The 27,024-nt window shown below is 39.4% G+C and overlaps 1 protein-coding gene across 6 annotated transcripts in view; it reads right to left on the reverse strand.

The window, feature by feature from the left end:
• Nucleotides 1-27,024, reverse strand: part of ST6GAL2 (ST6 beta-galactoside alpha-2,6-sialyltransferase 2) — an 86,668-nt gene that overhangs the window by 11,697 nt on the left and 47,947 nt on the right. For all 6 annotated transcript variants that reach the window (XM_012474297.2, XM_012474295.2, XM_012474298.2 and 3 more), the window contains exons 3-5: nucleotides 21,798-21,895; nucleotides 20,337-20,438; nucleotides 17,845-18,019 (exon numbers count right to left, since the gene is read on the reverse strand). In XM_012474297.2, coding sequence (XP_012329720.1) covers nucleotides 17,845-18,019; nucleotides 20,337-20,438; nucleotides 21,798-21,895 — 375 coding nt within the window. The remainder of the gene's footprint in view (nucleotides 1-17,844; nucleotides 18,020-20,336; nucleotides 20,439-21,797; nucleotides 21,896-27,024) is intronic.

Here is a 27,024-nt window from a genome sequence, read left to right on the forward strand (position 1 = left end):
ATGAGAGCTACACTTGAGATTCTTAAAGAGATAAAAGTGACTTTTTGAGTGGCAGTTCTAAAAATATTTGTAACTAAAAGATGGTTTGGAAATTTGAACCTGATGTAATTTAAGAAGACTCTACCACCCTAAACAAAATAGTAAAATACAAGAATAATACTGGAAGATCAATTTTTAGCTCATTTACACTGCATTATTTGTTGTTATCACACACTCAGGATTCATTACTTACAGGAAAATACAAAAAGATGCTCCTAACCAACAGAAGTGTGACACATTTTATGCAATCCTAAATACAGATGTTAAGTAGCTTTTTATTTTGTGTTAATGTTCTGTGTTTGGGTGATATATTGAAAAATGAGATTCCAAAGGGCAATATAAAATGGAAAAGAAATAAGTTATGACATGTTTTTAAGCCTATTATTCTTGTGCATATATAAATTAGCATGAAATTACAGTGTTTGCACCTGTAAACTTCAGAAATATTAGCTATAATATTATGAGTAGTGATTTCTCTAAAAAAAAAAGGCAAGGTGGGGATGTTGGTGGCTTCTGCAATAAAAATAATTGGCAATTGTACATTATAAAGGAGTTTCACTCTGTGTGTATGTTGGGCAGAACCCCTGGCTACAAGGCCTGTCTGCCTGTCAGCACTCAGGCTGGGAGCTGGGGTGGGTGAGGCTGGTGACTGCTGGTGTGCCTGGATACCTTACTGCATGCAGGTGGCAAACCCATCCAGCCATGCTTGAGGACCCCAGGTGAGATCACTAACCTATAAAAATATGTCATTAGGTGGGCAAAATAGAAGCTGTAGGACTCCAGGTAAATTATTCCTTATCCTCAGTCAGGCTACAGCACAGTCAAAATGACTTCACTGCACTGAATAACAAGATAAAATCTCTAGTATCCAACTAGGGATGAAAGAGAGAAATGTTCCTCATATGTGAACAAGTAGCTCCCAATGGGCTGAGTGTAAGGAAGCTAATGAGATGGAGAAGTTGTTCCAAAGAAACGAGTCCTTATGGATCATCTAAATTACCCTGATTCATGTTACATCTTTTTAGTTTTAAAAATACATGTGCAGTCCAATAATAGGTGTATGAATTCCTTTATTGCTTCTCTAGAGAAGGAGATGGTACATGTAATACAATCCAATATATCTACTAGTATACTTTCTTCTGTGAACACAGAGGACAAATATGGAGTCTAATTAGAAACTCAACTACATAATTCTTAGGAAAGGAACATATCAGCTCTTACCAATAATCACCAGAATGTCATACCCTTTGCACTGGCACTAATACTCCTGAGAATTTATCTCAGGGAAATAGTTTAAGGAAAAGTCTATATAGTCACATACTGCACATACTGTAGTTCATATCAATGCATAAATATAGTAATGACATGTTAACATAATTGTTTGACAATATCAAGCACTCTGAAACAACCAGAATACTCAAAAACTAAACAAAGGCATACGTTATGATTTATCTGTTTGATGTAATTATATGATCTCTGTAATAGCAAAGAAAACAAAAGCCTATTTTCACCTTGATTATAGATCTTAATGAAAGAACAGTCCTTTTCTGTTTGGGAAAGAGTCTTATTTGACCTAGCATAAATTTTTAGATGACACACATTACAATAACAGTAATCAGTAAATATTAGTTATTGTGCTTAGGCACATGATAATTCAAAGTTAAAGGTACTATCAGCATCTTCATTTTATAGATGAAGGAACTGGGGTTTAGAGATGCTAAGTAACTTATTCAAGGTCATATAGCTATTCAGTGATAGGGCCAAGATTTGATTCTGGTCTCTGTAGAATCTAAGATCTTAGCTACAGTGCACACGTAAAGTGGCATGCCAGGAGGGTGGCCACCCTTCTGCATATGAGACCAGTTAAATCAAAGGATAGAGTCTATAAGATGACATAAATCACAGCCTCCCATTCATTCATTTGTTCATTCATTCAGGGTACAGTGTGTGCTGTGCTGTGGTGCTTCACAGTGAGGGAGTCTTGTTCATTACAACAATGTTAAGATCTAGATGTGGTCAAGATTTAAGGTCAGGATGACAGTACCAGAAAGTAGGGTGAAGTTATTTGGTGTTTTAAAAAATGTATAAACATTTACTTATGTGTTATTTTCTTTCTTTTTATAGGGCTGCAAAGTTCTAGGAGATTATTTTTAAAAGTTGCAAAGAAAAACTAATGAAGCAAGGCAGAGTCATTCTCTTCTTTAAGGTTTAGCGAAAGCTTTGGACACATACTTATGTGAGGATAAATAGTAACTCTAAACTTCCTCAGCCTTACATATGTTACTAAAATGGGATTTCTTAAACAGCTAGTCAGGCTTTTACTGAATTCCAAGGTAATGACCTTTATATCAAAAGTCAAAACGATTTGCCAAGTTAGTTACGTTTTAAATGTTTTGAAAAATAACGATCAATAATCGATATGCAACTTTGAGTCAGATTTCCATGTTTCATTGCAGTAAATATTCAACTCTAATAATGATTCTTCAGAATATTTTGTCAGGTGAAGTTGCTCAGTAATAACAAAAATCTGATGTTAAAAACATAGAAAACATGATTTTAAAATATTAATGTAGAAATTTGAGAGGGCTAACTTCAGTTTACATTATAAGTTTTAAAACTTTAATAAGGATATAGGGAGGCAGAGCAAGATGGCTGAATAGAATCCTCCACCAATTGTCCTCCCGGCAGGAACACCAAAGTCAACAACTATCCAGATGAAAAAGCATCTTGTAAGAACAAAAAATCAGGTGAGTGATCACAGAACCTGGTTTTAACTTCTTACCACTGAAAGGAGCACTGAGGGGGGCAGGAAAGACAGTCTTACCTTGCCGACACCATGCCTCCTCCATCTGTCATCAGGGAGGAGAATCTGTGCACTTGGTGGGAGGGAAAGTGCAGTGACTGTGAGACTATGCAGTCAAACTCAGTGCTGCCCTGTCACAGTAGAAAGCAACACGGGGCAGAACTCAGCCAGCACCTATGGAGGGAGCATTTAGACTAGCCCTAGCCAAAGGCAAATCATCCATCCCCGTGGTCAGAACCTGAGTTCTGGCAAGCCTCGCCACCAGGGGCTAAATAAATTTAGGACCCTGCTCCTGGGTCCTAAATAAACTTCAAAGGCTGTCTAGGCCACAGGACTTCCATTCCTGGGCACGTCCTAGTGTTGTGCTGGGCTCAGAGCCAGTGGACTTGGAGGCATGCAACCTAGTGAGACACAAGCTAGGGCAGCCAAGGGAGTGCTTGCACCATTCTTCCCCCAACTCCAGGCAGCACAGATTGCAGATCTGGAAGAGGCTCCTTCCTTCTTTGTGAGGAGAGGAGAGAAAAAATTAAAGAGAACTTTGTCTTGCAACTTGGATACCAGCTCAGCCACAATAGGAAAGGTCACCAGGCAGAGTCCTGAGTGCCCCATTCCAGGCCCTAGCTCCTGGATGACATTTCTAGATACACCTGAGCTAGAAGGGAACCTGCTTCATGGAGGTAAGGACTCAGGATCCATCATCTGCTGACTACGGAGCTGTTGGGTCCTGAATAACCAGCAGTGGGAGTCAGGCAGTACTCACTGTGGGCCTTGGGTGAGACTCAAAGCCATGTTGGCTTCAGTGACACCCAACATTTTCCCAGTGGTGGTGGCTACAGGGAAGGACTCCTGCTTGAAAAAAGGAGAAGGAAGAGTAAAGGGGACTTTGTTGCAGCAAAAGTACCAGCTCGGGCAAAGTTGGGTAGAGCACCAAGCAGACTCTTAGGGTGCCAGAGCAGGCCGTGGCTCTCAACACAGCACTTCTCAACCTGCCCTGGGCCAGACAGGAGCCCTCCTGCCTTGAAAAAAGAATCCCAGGTCTGGTAGCATTTATCACAAGCTGACTGAGGAGTCCTTGGGCCTTAAAGGTACGTTGGTGGCAGCCAGGCAATACTCGCTATGAGCCTGGGCTGGTAGTGGCCATGAGAGATACTCCTCTGCTTGGGAAAAGGAGAGAGAAGAATGGGGAGGACTTTGTCTTGTGGCTTGGGTGCCAGGTCAGCTGCACTAAATACAACATCAGGTAGAATGCTAAAGTTTCCTACTCTAGGCCCTGGCTCCCAGATGGCATCTCAAGACCCAACGAGGGTCAGAGGGAACTCACTACTCTGAAGGGAGGACACAAGCTGTCTGGCTTCATCATTTGCTGACTGTAGACCCCTGGGACACTGAGTGAACACAGGCAGTAGCCAGGCAATGGTTACCATGGGCCTTAGGTGAGATCAGATGCTATGCTGGCTTTAAATCTCACCCAGTACAATCCCAGTGATGATGGCCACAGAGGTGCTTTTGTCCCCATTCTAGACAGTTCAGCACAGAAAGAAATACTGTTTGTTTGAGAGAAAGTGAGGGAAGAGAACAACTCTCTGCCTGGCAATCCAGAGAATTCGTCTGGATCTTATCCAAGACCACCAAAGCAATACCTCTACAAGTCTGCAAGAGCCACAGCGTTACTGGGCTTGGGGTGCCCCTTAATGCAGATACAGTTGAAGTGACCAAAAACTTAGATCATAGCACCCAAGTCCCTTCAAAAACCTGGAAATTCTTCTCAAAAAGGTTGGGTACAAACAAGCCCAGACTGTGAAGACTACTACAATAAGTTCCTAATACTTGAATGCCCAGACAGCAGAAAACATCCACAAGCCTCAGAGCCATCTAGGAAAATGACCCCATCAAACAAATTAAATAGGGCACCAGTGACCAATCCCAGAGAAAAAGAGATATGTAACCTTTTGGACAGAAGATTAAAAATAGTTGTTCTGAAGAAACTCAATGAAATTCAAGGTAACAGAGAGAAGGAATTCAGAATTCTATCTCATAAATTTAACAAAGAGATTGAAATAATTAAACACAATCAGGCAGAAATTCCGGAGTTGAAAAATTGAATTGACATACCAAGGAATGCATCAGAGTCTCTTTATAGCAGAATTATTCAAACAGAAGGAAGAATTACTGAGCTTGCAGGCAGGCTATACATAGTCAGAGGGGACAAAAGAATAAGAAATAATAAAATACACCTGCAGGATCTAGAAAATAGCCTCAAAAGGACAAATCTAAGAGTTACTAGTCTTAAAGAGGAGGTAGAGCAAGAGATAGGGGAAGAAAGTTTATTCAAAGGGATAATAACGGAAAACTTCCAAAACCCAGAGAAATATACCAATATTCAAGTACAAGGTTATAGACCACCAAGCAGGTTTAACTAGAAAAAGACTACCTCAAGAAATTTAATAACCAAACTACTGAAGGTCAAGGAAAAAGAAAGGATCCTAAAAGCAGCAAGAGAAAAGAAACAAATATTAATAACATACAGTGGAGCTCCGATATGGTTGGCAATAGACTTCCCAGTGGAAATCTTACAGGCCAGAAGAGAATGGCATGATATATTTCAAGTGGTGAAGGAAAAAAAAATACATTTTCACCCTAGAATAGTATATCCAGCAAACATATCCTTCAAACATAAAGGAGAAATACTTTCCAAGACACCCAGAAACTGAGGAATTTCATCAAAACTAGACATATCCAACAAGAAATGCTAAAGGGAATTCTTCAATCTGAAAGAAAACAATGTTAATGAGCAATAAGAAATCATCTGAAGGTATAAAACAGACTGTAATAGTAACTACACAGAAAAAGACAGAATATTCTAGCACTTAGTTGTAGTCTATAAACTACTCATATCTTGAGTAGAAATACTAAAAAATGAACTGATCAAAAATAATAACTATAACAACTTTTCAAAACACAGACATTAAAAAAAGACACGAAGACAAACAACAGAAACTTAAAAAGTGGGAGGACGACATTAAAGTGTAGAATTTTTATTAGCTTTCTCTTTGTTTATGCAATCGGTGTTAAGTTGACATCAGTTTAAAATAATGTATTGTAAGATATTATTCACCAATCTCATGGTAACTCAAATTGAAAAACATACAACAGGTACACGAAAGTAAAAAGCAATGAATTAAAACATACCACCTTCACTAAAAGGAAGACAAGAAGGAAAATCACCTTCACTAAAAGGAAGAAGGAAGTAAAGAAGGAAGAAGGGACTGCAGAACAATCAGAAAACAACAAAATGGCAGGAGTAAGTCCTGACTTATCAATAATAACACTGAAGGTAAACGGACTAAACTGTCCAATCAAAAGACATAGAGTGGCTGAATGGATAACAAAATAAGACCCAATCATCATTTACCTACAAGAAACACACTTCACCAATAAAGACACACATAGACTGAAAATAAAGAGCTAGAAAAAGATATTCCATGCTGATGGAACCCCCCCACATCAAAAAAAAAAAAAAAAAAAAAAGCAGAAGGAGCTTCACTTGTATCAGGTAACTTAGATTTCCAGCCAAAAACCTATAAAAAAAGACAAAGTAGGTCATTATATAATGATAAAGGGGTCATTTCAGCAAGAAGACATATATTGGACCCAACATTGGAGCACCCAGATCCATAATGCAAGTATTACTAGAGCCAAAGAGAGAGATAAACCCCAAAACAATAAAAGCTGGAGACTTTAACAGCCCACTTTCAGCACTAGAAAGATTATACAATCAATGATCATACAATCAATTTGCATACAGAAAATCGACAAAGAAACATTGGACTTAATTTGTATCACAGACCAAATGGACCTATAATTATTTACAGAATGTTTTATCCAATGGCTGCAGAATACACATTCTTTTCCTCAGCACCTGGATCATTCTCAAGGATAGACTCTGTGTTAGGCCACAAAACAATTCTTAAAAGAAATAAAGGGTATTTGATTAGGAAAGGAGGAAGTCAAATTGTCTCTATTTGCAGACGACATGATTGTATATCTAGAAGACCCTATCACCTCAGCCCAAAATCTCCTGAAACTGATAAGCAACTTCAGCAAAGTCTCAGAATACAAAATCAATGTGCAAAAATCACAAGCATTCCTATACACCAATAACAGACTTAAAGAGAGCCAAATCAAGAACGAACTGCCATTCACAATTGCTACAAAGAGAATAAAATACCTAGGAATACAACTAACAAGGAACGTAAAGGACCTCTTCAAGGAGAACTACAAATCACTGCTCAACGAAATAAGAGAGGACACAAACAGATGGAGAAACATTCCATGTTCATGGTTAGGAAGAATTAATATCGTGAAAATGGCCATACTGCCCAAAGTAATTTACAGATTCAATGCTATCCCCATCAAGCTACCAATGACCTTCCTCACAGAACTGGAAAAAACCACCTTAAACTTCATATGGAACCAAAAGAGAGCCCGCATAGCCAAGTCAATTCTAAGTAAAAAGAACAAAGCGGGAGGCATCACACTATCGGACATCAAACTCTACTACAAGGCTACAGTAATCAAAACAGCATGGTACTGGTACCAAAACAGATATATAGACCAATGGAACAGAACAGAGGCGTCGGAGGCGACACAACATATCTACAACCACCTGATCTTTGACAAACCTGAAAAAAACAATCAATGGGGAAAGGATTCCATGTTCAATAAGTGGTGTTGGGAAAACTGGCTAGCCATATGCAGAAAGCAGAAACTGGACCCCTTCCTGACACCTTACACTAAAATTGACTCTAGATGGATTAAAGACTTAAACATAAGACGTAACACCATAAAAACACTAGAAGGAAACCTAGGCAAAATCATTCAGGACATAGGCGTAGGCAAGGACTTTATGACCAAAACACCAAAAGCATTGGCAACAAAAGCCAAAATAGACAAATGGGACCTAATCAAACTCCACAGCTTTTGCACGGCAAAAGAAACAGTCAATAGAGTGAATCGGCAACCAACAGAATGGGAAAAAATTTTTGCAGCCTACCCGTCTGACAAAGGGCTGATATCCAGAATTTACAACGAGCTAAAAAAGATTTACAAGAAAAAAACAAACAAGCCCATTCAAAAGTGGGCGAAGGATATGAACAGATACTTTACAGAAGAAGACATACATGAGGCCAACAAACATATGAAAAAATGCTCATCATCACTGGTCATTAGAGAAATGCAAATCAAAACTACATTGAGATACCATCTCACGCCAGTCAGAATGGCGATCATTAAAAAATCTGGAGAAAACAGATGCTGTAGAGGATGTGGAGAAATAGGAACACTTTTACACTGTTGGTGGGAGTGCAAATTAGTTCAACCACTGTGGAAAACAGTGTGGCGATTCCTCAAGGACCTAGAAATAGAAATTCCATTTGACCCAGCAATCCCATTACTGGGCATATATCCAAAGGATTATAAATCGTTCTACTATAAGGACACATGCACACGAATGTTCATTGCAGCACAGTTTACAATAGCAAAGACCTGGAACCAGCCCAAATGCCCATTGATGATAGACTGGACAGGAAAAATGTGGCACATATACACCATGGAATATTATGCAGCCATTAAAAAGGAGGAGTTCACATCCTTCGTAGGGACATGGATGAACCTGGAAAACATCATTCTCAGCAAACTGACACAAGAACACAAAATCAAACACCACATGTTCTCACTCATAGGCGGGTGTTGAACAAGGAGAACACATGGACAAGGGAGGGGAGCACTATACACGGGGGTCTGTTGGGGGGGAGGGGGGTAGTGGGGAGGTGGGGAGTTGGGGAGGGATAGCATGGGGAGAAATGCCAGATATAGGTGAAGGGGAGGGAGGCAGCAAATCATACTGCCACGTGTGCACCTGTGCAACAACCTTGCATGTTATTCACATGTACCCCAAAACCTAAAATGCAATAAAAAAATAAAAAATAAATAAATAAAAAAATTTGAAAAAATTGAAATTGTATCAAGTATCTTCTCTTACCACCATGGAAGAAAACTGAATTAACAAGAGTAATTTTGGAATTAAAAAGACGAATTTTGAAAACTACATAAACACATGAGAATAAAATGGTATGCTCCTGAATGACCAGTGGTTCAGCGAAGAAATTTAGAAGGAAATTTAAAAGTTTCTTGAAACAAATGATAACGAAAACACAACCTATGAAATAAAGCAAAAGTAGTACTAAGAGGAAAGTTTAGAGCTATAAGAATCTAAATAAAAAATTAGAACAACTTCACATAAACAACCAAATGGTGTATCTTTTAAAACTAGAAAAGCAGGAGCAAACCAAAACCAAAACTAGTAGAAGAAATAATAAAGATCAAGCAAAATAAATGAAATTGAAGCTAAGAAAATGATACGAAGCTCAATGGAACATAAAGTTGGCTTTTTGAAAAGATAAACAAAATTGAAAAATCTTTAGCCAGACAAAGATAAAAAAAGAAGACCCAGATAAATAAAGTCAGAAATGAAAAAGCAGACATAATACAACTGATGCCACAAAAATCCAAAGGATCATTAGAGGCTACTATGAGCAACTATATGCCAATAAATTGGAAAACATAGAAAGATGAATAAATTCCTAGACACATATGACCTGGAAAGATTGAGTTATGAAGAAATCCAAAACCTGAACAGACCAATAACAAATAATGAGATCAAAACTGTAATAAGTTTTCCCAGCAAAGAAAAGCCCAGGATACAATGGCCTTACTGCTGAATTTTACCAAACATTTAAAGAAGAACTAACACCAGTCATACTCAAACCATTCTGAAAAATTAAGGAGGAGGGAATGATTCCAACTGTATTCTACAAGCCCAGTATCATCCTGATACCAAAACCAGACAAAAACACATCAAAAAAGAAAACCACAGGCCAATATCTTTGATAAATATTGATTTAAAAAACCTCAACAAAATATCGGTAAATTGAATTCAACAACATATTTAAAAAAAACCGTTCATCACAACCAAGTGGGATTTATCCCTGGGATGTGAGGATGGTTCAAGATATGCAAATCAAATCAACATGATACATCAACAAAATGAAGGACAGAAAACATATGATCATTTCAATTGCTGCTGAAAAAGCATTTGATGAAATTCAACATCCCTTCATGATAAAAACCTTCAAAATACTGGGAATAAAAGGAGCATAATTCAACAAGATAAAAGCCAGATATGACAGACTCATAGCTAGTATCATACTTAATGGAAAAAAATTGAAAACTTTTCTTCTACGATCTGGAACATGGCAAGGATGCCCACTTTCATCACTTATTCAGCATAGTACTGAAAGTCCTAGCTGGAGCAATCAGGCAAGAGAAAGAAGTAAAGGGCATCCAAATTGGAATGGAAGCAGTCAAATGATCCTTATTTGCAGATGACATGATCTTATATTTGAAAAACTCTAAAGACTCCACCAAAAAACTATTAGAACTGATAAACATTCAGTAAAGTTGCAGGATACAAAATCAACATGCAAAAATCAGTAGCATTTCTGTATGCCAACAATGGACAATCTGAAATAGAAATCAAGAAAGTAATCCCATTTACAGTAACTACAAATAAAATACATAGGAATTAACTTAACCAATGAAGTGAAAGATCTCTATAATGAAAACTATAAAACATCCATGAAACAAGTTGAAGAGGCAACAAAAATATGGAAATATATTCCATTTTCACAGATTAGAAGAATCTATATTGTTCAAATGTCCATACTACCCAAAGCAATCTAGAAATTCAATACAAACCGTACCAAAATACCAACGACAGTCTTCACAGAAACAGAAAAACAATCTTAAATTCATATGTAATAACAAAATATCCAGAGTAGCCAAAACTATCTTGAGTGAAAAGAACAAAACTGGAGGAATCACATGACCTGACTTCAAATTGTACTAGGTTAGTACAAAAGTAATTGTGGTTTTTGCTATTTTTGCCATGCGGTTTTTCCATTAGTAAGAATCTTATTAATATTGAAGTAAGCATGTAATAAAAACATTACTTAACTAATTTAATATTAAAATGTATTTATAGTATGTCAACAATATAATTGTTCACATGTTTTAGAATTCACTTACCATAAAGAAAACAGAATAATTGTTATCTTTGATAAATTATCTATGTACGTGAATTGCAAACTTTTTGAAATCAGGTGTTTTACCAACAATAAAATGACTTTTGGTGAAGAAGCTCTTAGAGTTTGCTTTCTTCAATGCTAGGTCAATGTGTTCTTCAAATTCTGAAACTTATTGATCTGTCTCTCTAAGGAAGCCCTGTTATTTTCAGATAAAACAGGAATAATTTATTTAGTTACAAACTAAGTATTTCTGTCCAAATCTGATTTCACTAGGAAATCTGATTTTCTTCTCCATAGGAAATGATAATGCACAGCTCTTACAGCACCAAAGAAAAAGCTCAGCCCTGCCTATGGGGTACTGGATCAACGACAATTCTGATGTCACAATATCTCTAGGCCTACTAACCAAGAAACATTCAGACTGGTGCACTGAACAGAAGTGGCTTCTATATTCCTTTTCCCTTTAATATTTATTGCTTTCCTTTTCCCAGCAGAAAACACACATGCACATGTACACACACACACACATACACACGCACACACGTAGAATTCCTAATCCAACAAGGCAAGACCATGTGATGTATGAGCCATCAGGGAGACTACTGGTACTGGGCTAGGGGTTGCTAATGAAAGTGCAAAAGGTATGGTATGCTTTTTGAGAGTAAGGTGTTGGCTGAATGTCTTATTTCATTTGGGCTGCTGTACCAAAGTGCAATAAACTGGGTGGCTTATAAATGACAATAATTTATTTCTCATAGATTTAGGGGCCTGAAAGTCCAAGAATAATGTGCAGCAGATTCAATGTCTGGTGAGGGTCCACTTACTGGTTCATTGATGGGCATCCTTCTGCTGTATCTTCACACGGTGGAAGAGGCAAATGAGCTGTCAGGGGTCTCCTTTATAAGGGCACTAATCCTATCCCGAGGGTAGCTCCACCTTCATGACCTAATCACCTCCCAATGATTCCACTTCCTAATGTCATCACCTTGAGGGTTATAATTTCAACATACAAATTTTACAGGGAGAAACATTCAAGTAGACCACACCAAATTTCATCTGCTCAAATGTTAGGGAGAGGATGACTTTCTGAAATCAATGAGAGTTGGAACTTTGCTTGCTTTTTACAATCTTATATCCCCCTAATCAGTATATCCAAGAATCTGGGTCCCAACTTGATAGGAACAAATAAAAATCCACTTTTAAGATAAACATTTACATTCCACATTGTTATGTATCTCATTTCACAATAAGTTTTAAGAACAAAAACTGAGTTCATTAGTAAAGTGAGTAAATTTTATAGTTATGTCTTCCAAAGAAACAAAAAGAATAATTATATTTGTAGTTAAAACATCCAGTAATGCTGGAATATAGGATTTAATGTTACAGAATTTCAAAAGACAAAAATATATCACAATGTTATATTTTTAGTAATACATTACACTGTTTTAACTAAACACAAATAAAAATAATTATACCACTTGGGACTAAAGTTGCAATAAGTACATGATTAGTAGCTATTAAAGATTGTTGTGTCCTTCTATTGAGCCAAATGCATATCACCTTGCTGGTACACCCATCAGTACAAAGCCTGTGGACTAGATTTCTAAAGTTCTTAAGATTCCAAAAAGCTTAAAGAATGGTTCTCAAAGTGTGCCCCAGGACCAACAGTGTCACTATCACTTGAGAACTTGTTAGAAATGCAAATTCTCACAACCTCCATCTACTCAAAACTCTGGGGGTGGGCCCAGTAATTTGGTTTACAAAACTGTGACAGCCACTCTCCTGACTCAGTAATGACTGTGCCTGCTATTATTCATGTCTTTGTGTAGTTTCTTCTCATAACAATGGTGCTGACTTGTGTGACTAAGAGAATGTAGCAGATGTGTTACCTTATGACATCGTAAAAACATTGTGCTTTCCTCCTTGCTCCTTCTCAGATCCCCTGTTCGCTGGAAGTCAGCTGCCATGTTGTACGGAGAGAGGTTCATGTGGTAAGGAACTGAAACCTCCTACCCTCAGCTATGCAAGTGAGCCATCTTGGAAACACATTATCCAGCCTTAATCCAGACAGTTTGACTGTAACCATCAGACACTGTGAGCCAGAATCATCCAACCAATCGGATCCCAGATTACTGACCCATGGAAACTGTGTGAGAGAATAAATGCTTATTGTTCTTTTTAGTATCTAACTTTGGCTGTGCAGCAATGGTTTTGTAACACACAAACCTTCTGTGTGATTCTGATACATGCTAAATTTTGAAAAACATTGAGCTAAAATATTCATTCACCAAGTAATTATTTTTTGTATCTGCTGTGTACCAGGCTAACAGCAGAAATACAAGATAGACAAAATAGACACTGACAATCCATTGAATCCTTTTCTTGTCCTTCATTGGACTTATCATACTTTATAATGATTTTATTTACGGCTGTCCTGCAAGTTTTGGGTGGGCAGGACCCTTGTCTGGTTTCTTTACCCCCAGGTTTCTGGGGCCCAGTCCTGTGTCTGGCACACAGAAAGTGTGCAATTAATATCCACTTGATGATGACCCTTCCCTTCCTTGTTCCCCACTTTTCGCCTATATGAAGAATTCAGGCCCCAGTAACAAGGCCTTGAATACACCAATAGTGTTACCCTCAAAGGGCTCAGTAACATCTCCCTGGGAATCTAACTGCCACTGGCTAATCTCCATACAAAGAAATGTTTTTTTTTGTGTTCAACACAGTCAACTTTTAGAGTCTCTCTGTTTCAAAGATGCAGATTCCTAAGCATGTATAAAGAAAATGTATGCAGCGGATGTGTTAGTCTGTTCTTGCACTGCTATAATAAAATACCTGAGACTGGGCAAATTATAACGAAAAGAGGTTTAGTTGGCTCACAGTTCTGCAAGCTGTTCAAGAAGCATACTGCTGGCATCTGCTTCTGAGGAGGCCTCAGGAAGCTTTTATTCATGGTGGAAGGCAAAGTCGGAGTTGGCACTTCACATATTGAAAGCAGGAGCAAGACACAGAGTGGGTGGGAGGTGGTGCCACACACTCTCAAATAACCAGATCTCTATTCCCAGTTACTTGGGAAGCTGAGGCAGGAGAATTGCTCGAACCCGGGAGATGGGGGTTGCAGTGAGCCAAGATTGTGCCACTGCACTCCAGCTGGGTAACAGCGCAAGATTCCATCTCAAAAAACAAAAACAAAAACAAAAACAAAATCAAAAAACAAAATAAAACAAAAAAATCAAAACAGAAAATAACCAAATCTCACAAGAACTCACTATCATGAAGGCACTACAGCCTGGGTGACAGAGCTATACTTCATCTCAAAAAAACAAAAAGAAAAAGAAATCAGAAAACAACCGACTCTCACAAGGACTGACTATCATGCAGACAGCACCAAGCTCTGAAGGATCCGCCCCCATGATTCAAACACCTCCCCTCCAGGCCCAGGTGAACTGGGAATTACAATTCAACATGAGATCTAGGTGGGGACAAATATCCAAACTACATCAGAGGGTTTCAAAATATAAGTAATTGCATGGGAGACTGTAAAGATGAACACATCAGTAAAGGTTTCAGCCAAAAATACTGGAAAATAAAAGTATTATGAGGTCAACCATGTGTGCAGCTATGTGTATATATACGTATCTAATGAGCACATCAGTAAAGGAAGTGGTGCACACTGTTTCACCTCCAGTGCAGGCCTTTGTGGATCAGAACAACAGGAGGCCAGGGACACTGCCAGGGTGATCTTTTGTGATGGTGACCATCCTGCTGACCTGTGTACCCAGGACTGAAGATGGGACTGTGCAAACTGAAATGTTCTAATCCCTTCTAACAGCTCTTCGATGGGTTCTTTTGTTCAGGAGCTGACATTAGAGGTTAGAGCACTTGGAAACAAGAACGTGCTGAGACAATAAGTCAATACCTTCTCAACATGACCTCAGAGCATGAGGGGGGCATTTGGAGAACACTTTCTGATAACAGAAAAAAAAAACAAAACAGTCATCATTGACTTTTAAAATTCTTATAGCAGACAGATTGAGATGTGGGTGACATCATTTGACTGCTATTAAGGATGTTGGATAAATTATAAAACAGATTCTGGCTCTCAGCCTATTTATGAACAAGATCAAAGAAGAGGGGCAAAGACTACTGCAGCCTCGTGGGTAATCAGAAGGTGCTGGACTTTTGCTGAGCAGAACTCACCTAAGCTGTCTCCACTGCCCATCCTTGGTGAGGGTTCTCACATGCTTCACCATGACAAGGCACAAGGGCCACAGATAAATTTAACAACACCAGACCATGTCTTCTGTTGCCTCTTCTATCCTTGGCCATCCCCAACCCTCACCCACAGAGCACAGCCTGCCCAGTTGGAACTGAGGGATCTTATCAACTTGCTATTTTTCATTCTTTTCTGACTAGCAGAACATGACAGTGCTGTCCTACATAACTTTCTGGGACGATGGAAATGTTCTCCCTCTGCACTGTCCAATGTGGTAGCCATCAGGACTCAGAATTTGAGATGGGGTTAGTGAGATTGAGAAGCAAAAGCTTTCCTCTTACTTCGTTTTAAGTAATTGAAATGTAAGTGGCCATATTGGTCAGTACAGTGCTAGAAAATAATAATGATTATAAACTGGCCAACTACCTCATCCTTGGAAAGGTTCTATTAGTATTTCCATTTCTCTTCTGCGGATATTGAGGGTCAGAGGATTAAGTAACTTGCCCAAGGTCATAAAGCCAGCAAGTGGTAGAGGGGAATTCAAATTCAACCCACCCTGTGCAACCTCAACCTCTTGCAATGACATCAAACTGCAGCCCATTGTTATGCATGTCAAAGAAGCCTTAAAGATAATCTTCAGCTTCTGAATCTTTAAATTCTCAGCAAAGAGCTTTAAAAAGAAGCTGGCTTTATATGGAATGATTTATTTTCACAAAAACACATAGGAAAGTGCTTTTTTCAGTTATGACTATCTAACTTGAAGTTTTTAAACCGCATGTTGATAATAAGTGTATCTGACAGGCCCCTCTAACTGTGCTTTAAAACTTTTGCTCTAATCAAATATTAGCCACATGAATTCATGAGAGGGTGATGATATGAAAAAGACGTTATTAAACTTCTGTCACATCCTATTATGCTGTCTAGGCATTATTCTATCCTGTTTACCCTTTGCTGACAAACTAGATTATACTTTCTTTCCTAAATCAACAAGATCCTATGAAACCATATGAAAGATAAAGAACTTAGGATTTCAAAAGAGTGATTTGGAAACAAAGAGTGTCAAAGGCATGAGTTTAAAAGGGAGAAAAAAGCGGAGCTTAAGGAAAATAACATGCAGTCATATTGTAAATTTTTTCTTAAGTTATATGTAAAATGTTTCACATTATTATGATACCAAAAACACACGTTAAAATCTGCAATCCAGGATACCTGTGTGTCCTGAATCCATAACCAAACTAGGGTTATCTCCACAAATCTTTCCTTTATTCATGGGGAAGAACTGCACAGCACAAGAAAGGAAAAAAGTTTTAAATTCATTGAAATTGGGGTAGAGAACATTACAGTTCTTTAAAGACAAAACCAATACCCGTTGGTTCTTGTACAGATTTTCATATTGCCAAAAGGATCTAGGATATTCCTTAATATTACCCTACTCAGGTAATATCAAAGAAAAAATGGGGTGATAAGCTAAAACATAAAGAAATGGGGTAAAAACCAAAAACTCTGAGGATCAAAGCTTGACTGAAAAAAAATGTAAGCCCGTATGATGCCCTCTTGTTGTATAAAACCCATCTGTAGATGAAAGATGCTGTACTCTTTGGTGAGGAGAGCTAAATGAGATACTGGAACTGGTCTCATCAAAGCCCATACCCACTCATGATCTTACAACACAACACATTATCCTGTGATCACGGATCTAGCTCCACAGCCAAGCATGGCATAAGCTATGTGAACAGGCATGCTTAATGGATTAAAGATGCTGCAGATTCCTGGACATGCCTACCTTACCTGCCTCAAAAGGCAGGTCTATGTTTTGTCCCCTGGAATCAAGTGAGCCCTGCAATGACCCTGACCAATAGAAAGTCTTTAGGTGTTGGCCTTAAGAAACCAGCAGTGGCAGAGAAAAATGCAAATTCTTGAAATTCAAATTCTTGATTTCCTGTGTTTTCAAACATTCTCCCTAGGATCCATCGGTTGCCATTTAAGAAGTCCAATTACTTTGAGACCACTATGCTAGAGAGATTGTGTGCAGGCACAGAGTCTAGAGAGACTGTATGCAGGCATGAGCTGGGCCTCTAGCCATCCCTGCAAAGGGACTGGATGGATGTGGGAGTGAAGTCATCCCACAAAGCAGCTGAATATACCAGATGATCCCATGGACGCCATGTGGAACAGAAAGAACTGCCCAGCCAGGCCTGTCCTGACCCATAATGTCACGAGAAAAATAAAACAGTTCTTCCATTTACACCTTGAAAATTTGGAGTAGTCTGTTACACAAGTGTTTCTTTTTTCCTTAGTTAACCTACCTTCCCTCCAAAACCACCTGTTAATGGCTCTTACCACTCAGGTGGAGCATGCCTAATCTGAATAGCCGAAAGTTGAAATGCTCCAAAATCCAAAACTTTCTGTGTGCCCACAGGCTCATTGAAGCATTTTGGATTTTTAGATTAGAGATGCTCAACCGGTTAAATATCTGCAAATATTCTCAAATCTGAAAAAAATCCAAAATCAGAAACAGTTCTGGTTCCAAGCATTTCAGATAAGGTATTCTCAACCTGTATAACATGACTGTATATTTGTTAAATATCAGATCTCACCCTGCCTGCCCTCCCAATCATTCCAATTTTTAACATAACACCTACCAATGAAACCAGAAGATGGTGGATTTGGCTGAATCTTCTCTTTAGTGTTCTCCTGGATAATGTCCCAGAGCTGCCATATAAATTTAGGATGAAGAATATAAAATGGCTGATTTGGGTTTCTCTGACGATGCTGAATATATGGAGTGAACAGGTTGTAATCTGGTTTCTTGTACCACTAAGGAAAAAAAAAATCAATGCAGTCAAGTAGAACGAACTACACTGTGAAAGGAGACAGCGCATGGCTGGTTGATTGGAGGCAGAGGGGCCAGGCTGGGGCTAGAGGATGTGAAAGATCACGACTCATGACATCTACAGACACTTCTTCACTGGAATGAGGGGATGAGGACAAAGAGAGACCAGAGTGCTAGCCCTAGCAGAGATAATACTTTGTGGTTGAGTAAAATAAGGAAAATGGACTGGATCATGGATCAGCAGACTTTTTCTGCAAAGGGCCAGATATTCAACGCCTTGGGCTTTCCAGGCCATAGAGTCAGTTACCTCTACTCAACCGTACCATCATAGCACAGAAGCAGCCATGGACAATAAATACTGAATAGGTGTACTGTGTTCTAATAAAACACTATTTATGAAGACAGGTGGTGGCTAGATTTGACTCATGGGTGTAGTTTGTTGACCCCTGGAGACTAGATCCGTGTATTTCAAAAATAAGTTTTCCAAATTTCATCTATAGTGACAGAAATTTTATCGTTACTGCCTGGGCCTGGGTTGGGGCTGGGAAGATTGACTAGGATGGATTGACAAAGGAGCTCTCTAGGGTGATGGAAATATTCCAGTTTTTCATTGTGATGGTAGATACATGAGTATATAAATTTGTTATCATTCATCAAAATGTACACTTGTATTTATTTATATAATGTATGCTATTGTATGAAAAGTCGATAAGGATGTTTTTTGAAAAAGAAGTTTTCAGAAGCGTCTCAGCTGTAACCATGACATAGATTTGGGGAGGGTGGGTGGGGAGAAGCTTAGCTTGTAGAACTCACTTTAAACAGACGTCACAGTGTATAGTGGGTTATATTAAGATCCCAGGCAATATTCCACTAACGAAATGGCACTGTCGTTTCAAAAGCTTTGAGAATGACTGGACCAGATAATCTTTCATAAGCTAAGCCCCCAAGCCATGTGGCACTGGCAAGGGAACAAGAGGAATGTGGGGCCAGAGGGGGAATCCCTCCTTTACCCTCCCTCCTCTTGGGGCCTCACAAGGCAGCAAAGGCCCCACAGAAAGGGGCAGCAAAGGCTCTAGAGAAAGGTGCCCTGGGCTGGGCTGCTTCTAACAGAGGAAGAAATAAGGTCCAATAGCTAGAACTCAGTCTGTTCACAAACAGCAAGAAAGCTGCCAGAGCTTAAAACCAGGGGATCTCAGGCTGGAAAGGAAGTTGAAAAGTTCAAACACCCATCTGATGCTTGATTCTCAGTGGAGGGTACATATGAGAATCAACTGCAGACCCTCTCAAAAAATACACACTGAGGCTATATATATCCTACATTTCTGGAGATGGGGCTCTGACAGATAGATTTTGAAAAACACTCTCCAGATGATTCTGACTTGCACACTTCGCCAAGAATCATAAGTAATCATGCAAGGTAAATGTCCAGGCTTAGTCTCAAGGTCAACAGTGACCAAAATGCTCCTTCTCCAGGACCTGCTTCGATCTTGGAAAGTTACCTCTCGGAGGAGCAAAGATCTTTTCCCGACACTCATTTTAAGAAGGTTATATCCTCTCTAGTCTTGACTAACCAAGTCAAAGACACTCATTTACAGACCTGACAGCATCTCTTACTAGGTTAAATACTATCCATCTTTTCCAGCCCTCACTGAAAAACAAACATGCTGGCTTTTCATGAAGGGTTTCATCAAAAGCAGCTGGCTGCTCGTTTAGGTAGGCAATGATTTACCAGAATGTCCCAAATATAACCTGTTTGTGTTTTTATGGCTAGTAATAAACTTGTTTCAGCCCCATTGCATAAAATTAAACAGATTAAGAAGTAGAAGTCAAACAGGAACACACATAAAAAAAGCCTAGAACAGGCCCCATTTAAATAAAAATTAGCTGTGGAGCCACAAAACTGAGCTTTTCTTGCCAATCACTTTCGATTTATTTCAAAAGGTCTTCCCTCTACTTGAAAGATAATGTAGCCCTAACACAATGAAACAATTCTAAGTTTAATCAGCCAACCCTTTAGTGTAACTAGGAATTTCTGAATATTTAGATATTCTACATTCCTCCCTGCCACCCAGCCCCCCTGCCCACCAATTCTGCACAAAAGCACTTTGGCATTAGATGATTAATGCTCACAAGTGTGCAACTGTAACTGGATATCAACATGGTGTTCACAAACACACATTAAATTGGTATTGATGGGTACTTTCATTGTCTGTCAAAGCTTAATCCTTCCTTGGTCTTATGATTAATTAGTCAAAGCCATTATCTGACCATTGGGGTGGGCACATTCAGGGAAACACTTACCAGGTTAAGATTTGCGGAATATGGGGCAGGGTCCCAGGCCACCAAAATGACATCTTTATAGAGTGAACTGTCAATGAAGTGATGGCTGGGGTTGGTCAGAATCTGCAAACACACAGAAAACCATTTCAAAGTCAGGGTTTGTTTTTCTTTAAATTGCTTTTTAAAAAGAGGTGAAACTTTAAAGGAACTAGGGTGAGAAAAAGGTGGCCCAGACTTTGTATTTTCTTCTCGGGGAGGGAGAGAGGTAGGCATTGCAGGCAGAAGCACTTAAAGAATGTTTGGAGAAATTACTTAAAAAAAAAAAAAAACCACATTCTGACATTTTCACCAGCAATGCATTCACGTCTAGTGGTATTGAATCCAGGTCCTGAAGGATGCAACTCCCTAGCTAATTCAAGCCCCACAACGTCTTCTACAATTGCCTTCACAAGTAATTTGGAGACTGAGTTGCAGGTGTGGATGAAGTGAGTTCTGAAGGAGCCTCCAGGGTGCCAGCGCAGCCTTCCTTCTGTGGCCCTACCTAGTTCTGAATGAGTTCTTCAATCTCAGCTGCCAATCATCTTTTTAAAATTGTTGTTTTGGGAAAAAAACAATGTATTATTTTTCCTCAGTTTTAAGACATATATATATTTTTTTAACCATTATTATGATGTACTTTTTTTCCTTCACATGTTAAAGTTTCTGAAGTTAGAATGTATGTTACAGATGATATATATTCTAATTTGGTGGCCTTTATCTCCTTCTTTGTGAAAAGATGTTATTAAATGAATAGCGGATTTTACAGTCAAATGACATCTCTGAATTAAGGAAATATGGTAATTGTTTCTTACCTTACGGCAGGCTGCCTGGTGCAGTGAACTGTGCAGAAAGCTAATCTTTTGTTCTGTAAGCAAGTCGCCATAAATCACTCATCATCCCATTTTTTCTACATATTTTGAAACTCTAGAAATCGGTGTATTTGTTCTGAGATGATTTTGCTATAAATTTGCAAGGCATTCTTACTAAGAATGTGAAGAAATGATATTTTTTATTTCCAATTAAACAATTCCTTTTCATTTTTTAAAAATTTCCAAATAACAGACTAAAGTTGCAAAGATGTCCTATGGATCCTCAGCTTTTATGCTTCTGCTTTTCTCCCCTTTATCCTCTGCTTTCTGTACTGCTATTTCTTCTAAGTTTAACTTTTCTCAGTTCACAAAATGCAACACGCTAAGTCTATGATTATAAATATATATATTTCTATTTCTACCAATTTTTCCTTTTAATCTTATTTACTCATTTCCCCCATTCCTGTCATGTCTAAATTCCTATTTCTCTGCAGTTTTCCTCATTAATTCTTATTAATTGTAAGAGTGACAGAAACAAACAAGTACCATGATCATAATTAACCAGGTAACTTCTCTTCACTCATCCAGTTAAACATAAGACACATGCATCCATAAAACGCTTCATCTGTCTTACCTGGGAATTAATGATGCGCACGGTGGTTTTATTCCCAACATCTTTCTCATAACCACGTGTAGGAGCAGAGTTAAATCTCAATACTGCATCATGAGAATCTAAGGGCACATAAGTGACAAGCTTACTTTTGCTCTCTGTAGGATCACATAATCTAGGAAAAAATGTTAAAGCAAATTTTTCAATATCTGAAGCTAATTACATACCACCAATAAAGTTAAGATATCCCCACATGATTTTCAGAGAATTTACTCTTCATTGAGAATGAGATCTTGGCTAGAGGAAACATCAATATGGATATATAGAGATATAAAATCTATTCCATTGTGGGTGATACTGTATCATCTAAGTGATATTTAGATACTTGCTACCTTTTCAACATTCTTTACAATTGACATGCTATATGTGGCCATTTGCCCAAAGCTTCCAAGACTTTGGGAGATTCTTGAGGGAGACTCTACTGGAGCAGGTAAAGACACTAGAGGAAAGCGCTGCTTTTTGGTGCTGGCGTATGCTTAAAAAGAAAGCCAGCCCTTAAGCAGAGATTCTGCATTTGATGTTGAAGAAAGAAAGAAAATCAGCCCTGACTTCCATGCAGCCTTATGTACTGCTGTCGATACCAAGAAGACCCGTGTGAGAGCAACCTTAGAGCATTCTGCATTAGCAGCAATAGCCTGCTAGACTGCTCTAGCCCCTGAGGATGGGTGAGATGGAGAGATCACCAGCGCCACCAGCTGCCAGGGCTCTTATGTTCTGTGACCACACACTGTGCTTCACCAAACTTGAACTATTTTATTTTATTTTATTTTATTTTAAAGATGGGGTTTCACCATGATAGCCAGGTTGGTCTTGAACTCCTGACCTCAGGTGATCTACCCACCTCGGCCTCCCAAAGTGCTAGGATCACAGGCGTGAGCCACCATGCCTGGCCTAACTCGAACTATTAATGCAACATAAATCTACATCTCACTTCATTCAACTTGACAGCCAGACTTGCCCAAGTTCTCTGAATGCAGGGCTGAGAGGTCTTGGATGAAAACAAGGATCTCTATCCTGGAGGCTGACAAGGAGGTGAAGAGTGGGAGGTAAAGGAAAGTGGGTTCGGCTGATTTAGCATTGGGAATAAGAGGTATGTTTCCTTTGCATAAGGCAGTCTATAAACATACATGTGTCTTGAAATTCCCAGAGACCAGCCTGAAGCCAGAGTCAGTGAGCAAGAAAGTAATTTTCTAAGGGCCCTCTTTAGCTTCAAATATCTCATGCAGATTCCAAGCTTGGTCTGGAGCAAGGACACTGCCTATCTGTGAGAGAGGCGAAAAGAGGTATTTCTGACATGCCCAACAGGAGCTGCATTTACGGTACCTGGGTCCTGCACAAGTGCCTGAGGCAGCTGCCTTCTTCCCTGAGTCCCTGTTACATGCTCCTTCTTCTTGCTCCCCGAACAGAAGAAACTCACCATGCATGCCCCCATTAAAACACAGTTATATAAGGCGCCTTCACTGACAAGCCCTGAACTTAAAAGAATTCAAAGTCCAGTTTTAGCACCAAAATTAATACACTTTTGGAACACATGAATGCATAAAGTGTAGGTGGCTATGTCATCAAAACCTCGCAATGTTCTTTTAGGGGAAATTTTGCAGGAGTTGACAGATTATGACCTTCTGGCCAAATCTGGCCTGCCAGTTGTTTTAGTAAATTAAGTTGCACCATAACATAGACACACTCTCTGTACACACTGTCTATAACTGCAGAGTTGAGCTGTTGAGACAGAGACATGGTTCACAAAGCCTAAAAAATTTGCTACTAAGCTCTTTAAAAAAGTTTGCCAATCTCTACATTCGAGGGGATCTATTCTTTGTATAAATGATGCCAAAATACATGAATGCCTCTAAACTAAAACCAGGTTTTTACTTCACAATTTAAGAATTTATTCATACTTTATTGAGGTAATGGATTTATTATTTATTTTTGTTGAAAAATGTTTTGTCATAAAAATTCAAATAATATTTGAGATAGAAAAATTAGATTACCTCAAACAGTAGACTCTTGAAATTTATTGATAATGCAAAGACTTTTTGGACATATGAAATATATCCACTAATATTTATCATACTAGAAAGTAAAACAGGGAATTTTTAAATAACTATTAATTTATTTAAAAATAACTTTATTTCAATTTTAAAAAACCCTATATTTTCAAAAGCAAAAAGAATACTACAAAGACTGGCACTGTTTTAAGTGTTTGCAAGTCTCTTTAAGGTCTGGTTTTTTAGAAAGTTGGTTTCTCATATCTGCTTTTGAATTCAACTTGTTGCAGTATGCTGTTTTATTTGAAGTATATAAAAGCTCAGACACACTGTTGAGTAGAGAGAGCTATTTTAAGAATCCTTCGAAAGAGCTGTGAATATTCTTCTACAAGGGCTCTACAAGGGCAATTTCTTAGGGGTTGGTTATAATTTGGAATCTGAAATCTATCAATGAAATTGCTGTTCTCTTTTACATTAAAACTTGTAGTCTATTTTTCTCTTAAAATAGATCTTTCACTCATGCATAATTGTATAATATTGTACAATGATCATCTGAAAACTATCAGCTCAGTAAGTTAGGAAGATCTTCCAAATTGTGATACATTTTGTTATAAAGAATTGAAACACCACATTGGTTAGTATCATCATGGAGTTCACCATTTTATAGTCTGGATAACTTCCAAGTTCATGGTTCAAACTTAAATTTTATCATTGACAACAAATACTATCAGTTATTTTCCTAAAAGTGACAGGCTCCCTTGATTCCTTTTTGAGAGCATATCTGCCAAATATCCAAGTCTGAATAATTAACATTTCTTTTCAAGTTAAAATTGTATTTCACGAAGAAGGTGGCTAGTTCAGCTCACAATGCAATTACACAAGGGCTTTTCCTTTGTGAACTGGTACACATAGGTGTTTTTCTCCCATTTCCCCATGTGTCCCAACAAATCTGAAAACCATGTGTATTCAAAGATTGAGCTTTGTGTTCTGCTGCCCTGACTTGTGCTAAGAAGCCCCAGTCTCACACATCATTGTGTTTGTACCACCAGTGCAAATGTCAACAACCGAAAGGAAAAGAACTCTGAGTACACTTACAAAAAGAGTTTTTTCTCATGGTCCCCTGAAAGGGTCTCGGAAAGTCTAAGGGTAAGCTTAGATCTCACTGTTCCAACTGCCAAGCTAGGGCAATCCTCTGGTTGCAGACAGTGAGAGGAGACTCCAGACAGCAAGGTGACTGCAGGTGCTTGGAGGGAGTCAGCTCCAAGCCAGAGAGGAAGTGTGATGCCAGCACTCCTCAACCCCAGTTCTTTCCAAACCACGCTGCCCACCCCTCAGACATAGCCTAGCCAAGGGCCCCAAGAGATGGATGCATTTCTATTAGTTGACTAATAAATCTGAATTAATTGTATCACCCTTGAAAACATCCCAGCATTTAAATGCCCGTTGTCTTATTGTGGATCTGTGTTCTAAGTCATCCAAGGACTTCACGAGGCACAGGGCACAGAAAGGTACTGCAGTGTAATTCCTTTGGAGATGGTATTAGTCGACAAAATTAAAAGACCACCTGTGTGGAGAGGGCAAGGAAGGAGAGTCATATGGGCTTGTCCTAGGCCCAGTGCAAGCTCTCTGTGAACAGACTCTATGAGCAGCGTGGGGTTGGGATAGAAGGGGAGGGTGCATGGAGACTGTCTGTCATGCAGACATGCTTTGTAAACGTACACCTGGCTGTGCATGCCTCGATAATGCACTGTGAGAATAGAAGCTGTCCATTCATATTTAGAAAAAAAGGAATAGGTCAGACAGCAAACAAAAGGGGAAGAAAGTCAAGTTTCATTTTTGGAAGAGGCATTTCCAGGCCAGAACCATGCTGTGTTGACCTTGAGAATGGAGCCAGACAAGTGCATCCATTGGAGGAAAATTAAAGCCCTTCAAGGAGCTGCTGGGCCAGCAAGCCCTCCAGCATCCGGTCACTGCCCTGCCCCAGGCCCCATTCCCCACATCCTCCTCCTCTCCTATGCTGATGAGAAAACTGAAACAGCAGGAGAGCAAGCGTCCAGTCACTAAAGAATGGCCAGCCCGGGATTGGACAAAGCGGTGTTTTCCCACCACCCTGGGAGCCCTGTTTTTCCCCAGGACCCGTAACCCTTACCTCTTGACTTACTTCCCTCCCACCCTGAAGCCCAGGCCCTGGAGTGATCTCTCTCTTTCCTTCTTTCCTTCCTTCCTTCCTTCCTTCCCTCATCTCCTTCTTTCCTTCCTTCCTTCCATCTCTTTCTTTCCTTCCCTCATCTCCTTCCTTCCTTCCTTTCTTCCATCTCTTTCCTTCCTTCCCTCATCTCCTTCCTTCCTTCCATCTCTTTCCTTCCTTCCCTCATCTCCTTCCTTCCTTCCTTCCTTTTTTCTCTGTCTTTTGCAGAGCTTTCCTCTTGTTGCCCAGGCTGGAGTGCAATGGCATGATCTTGGCTCACTGCAACCTCTGCCTCCTGGGTTCAAGTTATTCTCCTGCCTCAGCCTCCTGAGTAGCTGGAATTATAGGCGTGTACCACCACACTTGGCTAATTTTTGTATTTTTAGCAAAGACGGGATTTCAGCATGTTGGCTAGGCTGGTCTCGAATTTCTAATCTCAGGTGATCCACCTGCCTCGGCCTCCCAAAGTGCTGGGATTACAGGCGTGAGCCACCACACCTGGCCGGAGTAATCTCTTTAAAGTGAAAATCTGCAATGCCTGTGCATCAGGGACACAGGGATGAGAGCTAGTGTTTCTGGAAACCTAGACTAGGATTTGAATCCAGACTCTGCCCATGTGACTGGAGGCACCTTCATTTCCTTATCTGTAAAATGGGAACAAACTTATCTATCGCTTAGGGTTGTAAGGTTTTCAACAGTTTGCACATAAAGAGCATTTTGGGTCGAGTCCAGTGGCTCACACCTGTAATCCAGCACTTTGGGAGGGTGAGATAGGCAGATCATGAGGTTAGGAGTTCGAGACCAGCCTGGCCAACATGGTGAAACCCCATTTCTACTAAAAATAAGAAAATTAGCCAGGCATGGTGGTGTGTGCCTGCAATCCCATTTACTCGGGAGGCTGAGGCAGGAGAATCGCTTGAACCTGGGAAGTGGCAGTTGCAGTGAGCCAAGATTGTGCCACTGCACTCCAGCCTGGGTAACAACGAGAGACTCCATCTCAAAAAAAAAAAAAAAA

The sequence above is a fragment of the Aotus nancymaae genome, unplaced genomic scaffold (assembly GCF_030222135.1).
Source record: "Aotus nancymaae isolate 86718 unplaced genomic scaffold, 86718_ANA_hifiasm-v0.15.2.pri h1tg000155l, whole genome shotgun sequence".
In the NCBI taxonomy this organism is placed as follows: domain Eukaryota; kingdom Metazoa; phylum Chordata; class Mammalia; order Primates; family Aotidae; genus Aotus; species Aotus nancymaae.